The sequence below is a fragment of the Drosophila sechellia genome, chromosome 3R (genome assembly GCF_004382195.2).
Source record: "Drosophila sechellia strain sech25 chromosome 3R, ASM438219v1, whole genome shotgun sequence".
Classification (NCBI taxonomy): domain Eukaryota; kingdom Metazoa; phylum Arthropoda; class Insecta; order Diptera; family Drosophilidae; genus Drosophila; species Drosophila sechellia.
Genome location: NC_045952.1, coordinates 7,456,903 through 7,469,164, shown reverse-complemented (window position 1 = coordinate 7,469,164; position 12,262 = coordinate 7,456,903). Strand labels below are relative to the sequence as shown.

General features: G+C 40.4%; 2 protein-coding genes across 5 annotated transcripts in view; one reads left to right on the top strand and one right to left on the bottom strand.

Moving 5' to 3' along the window:
* The first annotated feature begins 98 nt into the window (after positions 1–98).
* LOC6620040 (5'-AMP-activated protein kinase subunit gamma-1) overlaps positions 99–12,262 on the top strand; it is a 63,691-nt gene continuing 51,527 nt past the window's right edge. The window contains exons 1-3 of one of the 4 annotated variants that reach the window (XM_032721468.1): positions 99–602; positions 5,486–5,667; positions 5,802–5,956. In XM_032721468.1, coding sequence (XP_032577359.1) covers positions 5,523–5,667; positions 5,802–5,956 — 300 coding nt within the window. In that variant the 5' untranslated portion in view covers positions 99–602; positions 5,486–5,522. Of the gene's footprint in view, positions 603–5,485; positions 5,668–5,801; positions 5,957–6,868; positions 6,943–7,961; positions 8,190–12,262 lie in introns of those variants that run through there. The other 3 variants (XM_032721470.1, XM_032721465.1, XM_032721466.1) reach the window with 3 other exon arrangements.
* Positions 9,621–11,477, bottom strand: LOC6620045 (leucine-rich repeat-containing G-protein coupled receptor 5). The gene has a single exon (XM_002044221.2). It carries the CDS (start codon positions 11,431–11,433, stop codon positions 9,772–9,774), a length of 1,662 nt encoding a protein of 553 aa, XP_002044257.1. The 5' UTR covers positions 11,434–11,477; the 3' UTR covers positions 9,621–9,771.

Sequence of the window (12,262 nt, the reverse complement as noted above, 5' to 3'; positions counted from 1 at the left end):
ATAGGATCAGAATGCCGACCCTGGCAACTCTAGTTTATTGCCGTAGCCGTTGCAGATACGGTCGAAATTTTCAGAATGTTTTTAAAATGTATAAATCCAGTGTGCGCAATGCTTATTATACAATAAACTAAACGGGACGAAAATTTGCAAAAAATAAAAAAACGCATGTTTCGAGTTTCGGAACGGAACGGAAGAAGACACAACCGCGCAATTAAGCGAAAGTTGCAAAAAGGATATGCCCAGTAGTAGCGGGAAAATGCAATAAAAAGTGCAAAGAAAAGCAATCGAAATGCAAAAATTGTGATTATTTTGATCAACAGCGAGTGCAGTGTGACGTGTGATTAAAAGGAATAATAAAATTGGCTCGTTTGCATAAATCAAATAAAACATTTTCTTATTGGATGAGTCGCTCTCTAGTTGTTGTTGTTGCTGCTACCGCTGCCAGCTGTTTGACTGTGTAATTGTTTTTGCCCTGGTGACGTCCGTGCGCGTGTGTATGTGAGTGTCTTTTAGTGCTTTGGCTTAATTTTAGCAACTAAATTCGATCGAAAGTGAGTGTGGGTCGCAGCGACGCGAATAAAAGCAAAGACAAAGGCGGCAAAGTAAGTCAATTGTGTGTACATTAGCGAGATATGTAAGATGTAATTTCAAAATGTTACTCTGTAAATGTGCTCACATGTTGAAGTGGGAGTGAAAGCACGATAAACAACCCCAAATCACGGTGTCGCCCTGTCTCTTTTCATCATTTTTTTTTGTGGGGGTGGCTGGTCCGTGTACCGTTAGCCGGCTGTTGTGTCCTCTCTCTCTCTCTCTCCCGGAATAACGGTTAAACGGAAGCCGGTTAAATGCATTATGTAAAGTTTTAACTTGTGCCCCAATTTAATGTCACACTCCCACTTATCAGCGTGTCGTCAGACGGAATAATTGTGGAAAAGTGATTTATGCTTGCCACACTCTGTCCCGCTCTTCGGCAGATAGCGAAATTTAGCGCCTCCAGGCCCTCTTATCGCCCGCACAAGTTCAACAATAAAATTATGACAGTCGTTCGATCGGGCAAAACAAAGAGCACATGCATAAATAATACAGGCGGGCGGGCCACTGGGCGTAAATAAACGCACACACACACACACTGCAATTCAGATGCGACTTTCACACTGATAACGTAACGTGGGGTGGTGTGGGAGTGTGGGGAGTGGGGACAATCGCAAATCATTCCACGCCATGATATCTGCAAATTATGGTTTGACATGGTGATAATGAGCACTTCGAACATCACGTGTGATCGTCATTGTTATAACTGTAGTATTGATGTTTGAAAACGTCTCTTTTGTAGAGCTGTTATCATTGTTCAGTTGCTCGTATGCAAAGTGATATTCCTAATATTACAACGCGCACACATGTTTTTCGCATGTCTATAATACATTGTAGAATGACTAATGATCTTGATTCACATGGAACATAATTAATAAGCTAAATTGAATTTTTAAATTAGTTTTTAGTCGAACTTTTTTGTTGTTCCTTAGTTACATATATAAAACCTTGATAATACAATGCTCTTTGATATTCATTCTGCCCATTTTCCCCCTTGACCCCTACAGACCCCAAAACACTCTCACTTTTCTGGCCTTTTCAATCGTCTTGGCTCACCTGAGGCCAATAAACGCTTCTGACATTTTCGTGAATAAAAGCAAAAGCGTATTTAGCGGGCAATAAAAAGAGAATCAAGCTCTTGGTCGGTATTTATAAACACCCTTTCCGTTCTGCATTTCATAATTTATTTGTCAAGTTCGTGTGTGCCCAAATGTCTGCCCGAAGAATATCACTCACAAAGCCACCCACCCACCAACCACCCACCATCCATGATGTCACTCACTGCGGGCCATCGAGTCACATGTTTCGATTTGGATGCGCGCCCGAAAGAAAAGCGGAATAGCAAAATAGCGAAAATCAAGAAGATTTCCTTTGTAGTGAGGAAAAGCTTGGCAATTTTCTTTCTCTAGACGCAAATCGCGTTAAATTCTTCGCCAAGCGAAACGTGAAAATTGTTAGGATATGTGCTGTTGAAAATAATGATGGACGGCCGGAATCAGTATATGTCGGTGTTTATGCACAGAGAAAAACTTGACTTTCAATATTTTCGCCACAATTAAGTCATGTTTATGCATAATACATAATAACTAATTGGTGAGCAAGAAGATATATGACCATTATTATTAATACCAGTTGATATATAAATACATATTTTAAATCTCAATATGATACAGTTTTCTAAGTGTATGCCTTATAGGGGCACTACAAAACATTACAGTAAGTCTGCTCTTCGGTTATAATGTTTATAATTTCATTGACAACGCAATAACGTTTTGTTTATTGCAAACCTCTCATTTCACGCTTGTTGAGTTATAAAACAACCAATTAAGGCATCGATTTGTGATTAGCGTTTGGTCTAATTAGAGAACAAAGAAGCTCTTGATCACAAAGCGAATAAAAGTTATGTATAAGTTACAAAAGAAGACGATAATTTTTCCCATTTTTTGCTGAATTCAATTTCTTAGTAATTCCAAACTATTTCAGACTCCATTTATGATTGTAAACTTTGTATATTTCATTCATATAACATCCGCATGATTGAATATAATAATGCTTGCAAAATGAAACAATTTATCATCATTAGATTTACTATCGTGTTTTTCAGACATTCAAGAAAAAGTAATTCAGATAGGTACTGTATAGGGAATAAATTCTATTTATGACTCGGGGGCTTTTGATTATCACTTTATCAATTGTGAACTCTTGATTACCATTCATTGGGTCGTCCATTTCCATATTTGCCTTGTTTCTATCAATTCATCACATTCTTGTGCAATTCCACGACAGACGAGGTCACTTTGAGTCCCATTTCATCACTTTGACACAGTCTGCAGATGAGTCACTCGGTGATCCCATTGCACTTTTGTTTGTTTCATCCTTTCAATTGTCTAAATCCTCCGCCCACAATTTTCCATCTGCTTTCAATTAGCAGACATGCACCATATGCCCCTTGCCCTCCCCCCTCGTCGAGGGGCCGATGCGCTCACGTGTTGCCAACGGCTGATTGCTGAGCTTCTCTGGTGTTGTATACGCAATTTCTGGCACTTTCTAGGAGCACCGCTCTCTTTCTCTCTACCATGCAGGCTTCTCTCTCCATTTATCCGGTACTTTTGGGGAGTTCGTGCATTTTATTCGTGCTTAATGCAGAATCAGAGATTCCTTTTCGAACATAGACTTAAAGAGTTTGAGAAGAATCTTTCTCCTTTCAACCTACTCTTTTATGGTGCAGTTTACTTTATTTACTAATTCAGTATGTTAAGCAGTTTAGCGAAGAGATGATGTCTAATTAAAGGTGTTTCCTTTTTCTATCTTTTCTTTTGTCTAAACTTCTAGCATATTTGCAATAATATATGTAATTAATTTTGATATTCAGTTTTCCCTTTTTTACAAACAATGTAAAAATAGATATATAAAAATAGCAATGGCTGCGACTACGATTTTATCTCAATTTTTATGAATTAAATATACCGAAGAGCTCTCTCTCTCTTCTCTTTGATGCAACTCTCTCTTTCTCTCAAATCTCTCACTGCATTGGCTTTCAGTTGTGGCCACTCGTTTCGGGCTCTTCATCTCGCTTTGACTTCGGTTTCGGTTTATTTTGGTGCTGCATTCATTTTGGCCGCGTTTCGTTTTCGCTTTCGGGTCGTCTTTGTTGTTGTTTTGGGAATTTCGCTTTTGGCAGTTGCATAAAATGAAACAAACGCGAAATAAATTCCGCAGCAGCTCGTCGTCCCTCTCTCTCTCTGTGGTTCTCTTAGTCGGCGGCTCTCTTTTTGGCTCTTTGTTTTTATTATTTTGTTGCAAGTGCTCAGTCGAAAAGTGTTTGCAGCGCGTTCTAAATGCTATTTTTTTTATTGGTGCTGTTTTAGTGTTTCGGTGTTAATTTGTCGGGCGCAAAAAGAGCTGCAGAAAATCAATAAAATTATAAAACATTTCGAAACACGCAAAGTCACAAGTTTGTCAATTCCGACCGACCATCTGTACAAATGGCGTATGAGCGATATATATAGTATTCGCATGTTTGGTTGTGCGTGTTATGCAAACGTTTTTCGGACAAGCCGCTGAAAGATCGAGTTAAAATAATGCAACAAAACGATAAATAATACAAAAATGCAAAGCAAAGTTCATAACTACTTACATAAAGTGAAAGTTTTCATAACTAACTATTTCTAACCAATAACAATCCAACTTTTCAATTGCTAAGGCAAATAATTGTTATAAAGATTTATTAGGTAAATAAGGCTGAAATCGTATATTGTGAAATCCTTGTCTTTCTCTTTAATAATATAATTTATTAATAAATAAATGAATTGAAAAACGTGATTGTTCTCAAAGAATTTAAATAAAAGAAAGAGGACTTTGCTTAAATTTACTTAAATATATGAAGGTCGCTGACTTTAGTCGCAATTCAATAAATTATATATGCAATTTACTTATAAAGATGCCTTTTTATTGTCATGCCAAGCATTGGCGGCAATTAAAAATCCCTCTTGATGCTCGGAAATTAGTCACATAAATAGTGTCTCATGCGAGTAAACAATTTTGTTTCTAGCGAAATTTATCACAGATTCAATTGAGAAAATAAAAACAAACGATAAAAGATATGTGAAATGCTCGGCTGGCGTTTTTATTTCTGCGCAGCCAGGCAATCAACCAAAAATATCACACATACGCCGCGTTGTCGCGTGGCGCTCAGTCAGCTGTTCAGCCCACACCGCTTTTCCTATATATTTATATTTCTGCAGTTGAATGACTTGTGTGGCACACTTTTAAGGAATTCGTTCATGCACTTTTCGCAGTTTTCAATTATGATTTCCACGGAGAGAGAGAAAGAGCGTGGCCAATGTGCACATTATGTAGTCTGCTTAGAGGCGCCAAGAAAGCCAAAGTAAACTAGCGTGCAATGAGCCCGTAAAGTCAACTTTCCGACTGCCTCTGACCACTGCACAGTGGGGCGAAACTCGAATTACCAAGCCAAAGAAGCCAACAGTTGGATGGCTAACTATAAAGTGGAATTAAAGCCATTCCAAAGAGCCAACGTGGCGTATTAGTAATGTTAGGAATTGCCAGCTGTAGCTGACTTGGTTACGAGCATTTTTAACTATTAATTTAAATTTGTTTAAGTAAAGTCTATAGAAAATTATGTATGTATAGGTATGCATCACATATAAATCAATGACCATTTGCTTTAATTATTTTGATTGGCTAATTTTACTGGTCATAAAAGCGTTTCTATATGAGAGAATTTCAGAAAATGTTTTTAAGTAGTTCCATCAAAGATCAACATACTCAAATGCCATTGGCTTAATTGAGTTTCAGTTGTTTTAGTCAAAGAAAACAAGAACTTTGCCACCTGTGCGCAATATTGATTTGATTTTCTCACACCCCATTGCAGTTTTCGGCGAGGCCGACGAGGAAGCATCAGCCACAGGATGCAGAGCAGTGCCGGCGGAGCGTCGGGGGGCAGCAACTACGAGGACGTGGCCGCCGCCCGCCGAGGACGCTTCCGTGTCACCTCCTCCACGCCACAGGGTCCGCCCGAAACGACGCTTGGCCGCTTCCGTCTCATGCCCACGTGTAAGTTGATTTGGTACTTTTTTGCCTTTAAATTTTGAGTTTATATATCAGTAATCATTACAGTTATGTTAATAGTAATTGATATCTTTGGGCCAAATGCTGCTGAATACTGACCCCTTCTTTCTCCTTTGCAGCTAATTATGGCGCCATTTCGCCAATCCTCCAGCGGGGTCGCTTCGCCGTGATTCCCGAAGAGCCCCAAGCCGGCTCCCCCGCATTGGGAACGCCTCCGCCGGGCGGCCGAACAGCGCGTTCTCCATCGCCCGAGTGGGACTTCGACATCGAGCAGGTGAGTGCCCAGTTCCTCGGCTGGGTTATGACCAATAGTGATTGATCAAGCTAACAAAACACCCCCAGCATCGAGAAAACCTATTTACGAGTGTACTTTAAATGTATTTTTTGCGTCCTTGGACCTATTTGGAATGGTCCAAGTGAAGTTCATGAATGGTGGCAAATTCATCGACTCCGATTTCGAGTACTTTGCTGTTTCTGGTGACGTCATTGTGTGCTCCTCGGTGGCCTCAGTGCAATGCGCCATTTTTATTGATTTTTGTTGGCTTAGCTGAAGTTTCAAAGAGTTTGGGTGGGCTACTAAAGTGTGAAAGGCATGTCAAGGCAACTGGTTCTGATTATTTATGGGGCATAAAATCTAATTTCAGCACTATGATGGAATTGAGAATATGGTAATGTACATATAAGTTCAATGTTTTTTGTTAGCTGAAGCTAGCTAAAGTTTTTTTTACAACTAAACTGTTTTATATTTTGTATGGTCGGAGTGATTTTCAGTGCGGAGCAATTTTTGCAATTCAAACATATATATTTTTGGCGCCCAAAGTGGTGCTACATGACAAAAGCTGATTGTTATTGCGAACACGGTCCGATCTGGCAACGCGTTGTTTCTTAAGTGTGACCGCAGCCGGAAAGTAGCGAAGCGCATTTTATTTAAAATAACTTCTACACAACTAGTGAACCTATGAAATGGTAAATAAGTAGAGACATGTGCTTAGGTAAACATTAATGCGAATGGGCACTTAAGAATTTACTATTTAAATGCAATTATTTCAGCATAATAGCAAATAACGAGTTATAGAAAAATACTAAAACAACGTTACAGTTGTGGTCACTCTTATTCCAACTGGATTGTAAAAAGATCTCTAGCGATAACGATAGGCGCAGAGTAAGACCTTTTCTGCTGGATTTCGCCAACGATAACGATGACCAAAATCGTGAGTTAGGTTGCGAACTTTGCTTGGTGAAAACGCAGCGGATTACGAGGTTTGGAAAAACTTAATTCGCGTTGAAAAACGGCAGTGCAGTGAAAAACAAAGCAAATTAAATGTACATAAATTCTTACTATTTTATAATAAATAATTTAATTGTGAGCAAGTTCCGGCATGGTGTCAGGATAGCGTGTCCGCGCCAGTGGGTGTCTCAGCCATTAAATTCTTCTGTGATAAGCTGCGTGAACAGCTTTTAATTGTGCGCGAATGGATTGCAGAAATTGCAGTGACAACAACGGCAACAACGGACAATCGATCTTTGTTCTTTTGAGTGCGCAAGTGAATTGTGAAACTTCTTCCTTGTTACACAAAACAATAGCCTCTAATCACTTTTCCAGCCCATGCATACGCACACATGTGTACATCCATATAAGAAATCAATAATCGGCGATCAGCTGTTACGCATACAAACAAACCCAGGCGTCGCTGGAAAGAGCGACAGAAACGTTTTGGAAATTTTCCACGGACAAATACTTTTATTTGCCCAGATTTGCTATTCTTCTGTTTTTGTTTTGTGCGAGTTTCTGGCTGTGTTTCGCGCAGTAAAGTTTTAGATTCTTAATAAAAAGTGGCAAACACAACAACGTCCTGCTACTCCTCTTCTTCTTCTCGCTCCTTCCATTGTCCGATCAGCTTTGGTGCGTGTTCCAATTGGAAAGTCGAGTCCAAAGTGGAAGCGCGCGCACGAATAAATTTTCATTTTGATTTTTGATTTTTATCGCTCGCATTCTTTGCTTTTATTAAGATCGATTCGGTTGTTGTTGCTGCTGTTTTCGTGTTTTGTGATTTATTTGGTGTTGATCAAAATGGCTGATAATTAGCCGAGTGAAATGAGTGCTGTAATCTAATCTGAAAAGTCAACACCTCGAAAGTGTTTGGATATCCAGCGAAAAGTAGTCATTAAAATTTCGCTCTAATCTCTGAATATACACATATAACATATATTATACATATAATGCGCCAACACAACCAGCTAATTCGTTACGTCTCTTCTTATTTACAATAATTTCTTAGCGCAGCTAAATGCCTAATCGCGAAATTGTTTACAAAAGTTTTGTTTTCCACCCGTTCAGGTGAACGTGAATGTGTGTTAGTGTGTACGTGAGTGCGGATGTCTGTATGCGTTCCTGTGTCCGTGAGCCTGTTAAATTAATTTTTTAACCGAAATTCGACAATTGTGATTCTGCAATCTGCCAGCGCGAATCAGAAACACATCCAATTACTGATAAATAAACACAAAAGGTGGGTGCCAATTTATTTACTTTCTGAAATTATCGAAAACCTGATTTACTTCACTGCCTTTATTTTCTTTTTGTGTTGATATGAGCGCTTGACGTTTGATTTTCCCCAAATCTTTTCCTCAGCCTTTTCGGTGACTAAGTTGAGTGGGTGGGAAATTCCCCCAGCTGGCGGCTACGCTGGGAAAATATTCAAAAATCGCCGAGACTTTTGTCTTCATAATAAGATTTTCGGAATTTTCAAACAATTTTATTCAATTTTTAATATTTAGAAAACCTTCAATAAAAACGAGCAATTATGTAATAGATAGTGAATAACAGTATTAATAACAGGAATATAAGTATTAAAATATAATAACGTAACACAATTCAAAGGGTCTTACCTCAGTTATTATTACGATTTTTTTGTCGAAACTTATTTAAATTATGGTTATAAAATCGTGAGTGGCATTCTTTAAATGTAAAAGTACCTTATCACGATACCTACTACATTTTAGACATTGACTAATTAAGTAAGCACACCTTAAGCGAATGATAGCTACTGAAGTTGGCAACGAGGAAATTTCGAACTTTGATCTGCGGATACAACTACTAGAAGTCCCAGTTAGTCGCACTTTATGGTTAAATTGAATGTTCGCACTTACAGCTGGCACGATTTGTGTGCCAATTATCTTAAAACAAAAATACACATATGTGTGGATTTATTCCTAATCACATGCACACGATACTCCGGATCAGCAGATCGACCAGTGATCGTCGAGATCCGTGGAATTGGATTTGTTTTTACTTTCCGTCCTGTGGAAGTGGCTGCACTGAAACCGAAACTGTTGTTTGTTTATCTTAGCAATTAGTTAGCCATAAATGTGCGAGCAAGCGAATCGTAGGAAAAAAGCATAAATAATTAAAACTTTTGGCATTAGCAGATGGCAATAAATAACTGGGTTTCTGGCCCATTCGATCGAATTCAATATTGTTGTTTAGTTTCCGAAAATATTGGTTTTGTTATTGACTTGACTTTGTTCTCCGAGCCCCGCAATCTTGTCTTCGCCCTCCAGTTTTCTTCTCGTTTTTCCATTTTGTTTGCCAGCCCGAGTTGAACGAACCTCTTTCAATATCTTTCAGAAAGAGAACACAACGTCCCAACTTTGCTTTGCTCGAAAATCAATATTATTGTTTAAATATTATTCTACGTATACGACACAGTGAGCAATAAATATTTACTAGATGTGCTCATGTTGCAAATTGCATTGGTTTTTTTGTGTTGAGAATGCAAAATCAGCAAGGAAATGGAGCAGAAATTGTTTTGAAGATTAGGAATTGAATGGGGGTAAAAAAAATGTTATTCTAGGGCACTAAATCTAAAAAAAAAAGTCGAAATGCCTTCCGGTTTTATTAGATTGTGGTTTTTGCATATTACTGATAAAAAAAACACCAATTTAAAACATTATTTATTTATTAGATCGAATGATTGTATGTTTAATGTTGATAAGCTTTAGAAAATACTTCAAATATATAAATGTATACATATAATTGTAAAGCTTTAAAAATGTATTGATCACATAAAAAATGGGCCATATTTTACAACTTCAGACGGACAAGGTCACTTGACTCCAAACAGTTTTGTTGAGCACTTCAAAGGCCTGAATTTGTTCATTCAATTGGGCCAGCTTACTGAACATCAAATCGAACTTGGAATCAAAGTGCTGCACCACCGCTTTGAGTTCATCGCGCAGTTTGTCCACCTCGCTGGTATCAGAACTACTTGTTATGGGCGAGGACTCCACGCTGGCGGAGATTTCCGAGGAGGAGGAGTCCACACCCTCTTTTTCTGGCAAGCGATACATGCAGGCTATTCCGTGAAAGTATTCCCCCGGGTAATCCGGATCGTATTTATCCACGGTATAGGCAATGCCATTGGCACGGATGAGCACATCCATTATGTTTCTCAGGCTGAAGCAGTTCCAGTTATTGCCATGAATATAGAAGTGAGTTAGTTGCGTGAGCGTGGGGAACGCGGATGGATCGATTTCCGTCAGATTATTGCCGGATATGTCCAGTTTCTGAAGATTCTGTATACCCTGCAACGCCTCCAGCGGCAGTTCCACCTGGCCCGTGTTCCGCAGCACCAACATCTCCAGATGTGGCGTCCGCCAACCGTCGGGCAACTGACCCAGGCTCGGATTGTCCGCCACATCCAGGTGCCGGAGTCTGGGCACGCGGCTCAACGACGCCAGCTGAACCAGCGAGTTGTTGCGCAGCACCAAGTGCTCCAGGGCCTCGGAGGCGGGAAAGTACAGCTCCCGCACGCGATTGTCGCTCAGGTCGACATTAGTCACCGATCCGTACAAATTGACACGGTCCAGCGAGCAATTGCGAACGGTCAGATTAGTGGCATTAATGTTCAGCAGTAGCACGACCAGCTCGGGGTTATTCGATAGATCCACGTACTGCATCTGATGGTGTCGTCCGCTGGATCGAAAGGCGTACTCGCCCACCTCCCGCAGTCGGTTGTTCTGCATTGCGACCGACAAAAGGTCCGGATTGTGGGCAAATAAATCGCTCTCAATGGTGGTCAGTTGATTACCGGCCAGGCCCACGTGCCGCAGTCTTTTCAGTGCGGCAAATACGTCGGCGGGTAAATCTTCCAGGCGATTCTCCGTGAGATCCAGATACTGCAACTTCAGGAGATTATCAAACGCACCAGCCTGCAGTTTGCCTAGTTTGTTGCGATTCAGGAAGAGAAACTCCAAGTTTCCTGCTCCCCTAAAGGTTTTCGTGGGCAGCACCTCGATGTGATTGTCGCTGAGCAGAAGGATCACCAGCTTATCCGCACCAATGGAGAAGTTCTCCCAGTAAATGAAGCGGATGCCACAGCTGCGCATGTCCAGCTCACTGACCTCCAGTGTGTAAAATAAGCGCAGGGGAAAGTTGGTGAAGGTGCAGTTCTCGAAGATCAGGGTTCGCGATTGCTCCTCATCGCCCACTTCGTAGGTGGTGCCATCCTCGGCAATCCGCACCTCTGTTGGCAGATCAAAGGTGGCCTTCTCGTCCTCTCCCGCAAACTCAAAGCCCCCGCAGCTGGTCACCTTGCCCTCCGTCTGGCAATGACCTTCCAAGCTGGAGACCAGCACTATTTTAGATGGCCCACTATCCACATCAGCATCCGCGTCCTCATCCGCACCAGCTGTGGCCGCCAATGAGATCAGCAAACAGCTCCAGAGGAACGGCAGACAATTCCGGACGTACATTTGGCGTGCTCCACGATTCGCGTTCGACCTGAAACTGATTCCAAATGATGACCGCCAAACGCCTGGCCAGATAAGCTCCTCTACAATGCTCAAATAACGATCATCAGTTCTATATAATTGCCATCCCATTCTATTCATGGTGTTCTGATTTTGCGATAATAAATATGGTTCATCTGTGGCGGGCACAGTTCGTTTCGAAAGTGTAAGGCAGGAAATTTTTTTGGAATAGGATTGAAATATTATTTCCACATCGAAGAATTGAGATGCTTTGGAAATCGCCGCTGACTAATTAACAGATTTAATTAGAATTATTTGAGGAAACTACTTTTTGAAAGAAAATAACGTCTTTTGCTGTATGTGAGAGATGAAAATCGGTTTGGTTTTGTACTCATCATTATTTTGACACTTGTCTGTGCTTTTCCGTTTATTATTCATTATTTTTTGCTGCTCTATGAAAGTTCGCGCTCTGTTGGCTCCATTCAAAACTCACAGAGTTCGAAAAACAAAACATTGTACAATATCTGTGGAGCAATTCCAACCAGTCGCAGTGAGTTCTCTTATCATGAAGTGCTTACTTTGTGATTTGCTGAACAAAAGGTGGAAATCTCTTGGCTGCTGATAAGTGGACATGAGGCCAGACACTCGCCCATTTTTATGTAAGGGTATTTTCATTGGGGCCCAAATGGCTTTCACCATCGAAAAATGGGCGCGTGGAAACGTTGCTTAAAATACGTTCTATATAATTTACACAACAGCCATTTAGCATTTTGTTTGCACTGCCTTGCGTTGTATATTTTTGCTGATTATTGCCCGAATGACTCATTATTTA

Bases quoted from the DNA above. Each gene is read 5' to 3' on its own strand.
- LOC6620045 (XM_002044221.2), bottom strand. From the start codon at position 11,433: ATGTACGTCCGGAATTGTCTGCCGTTCCTCTGGAGCTGTTTGCTGATC.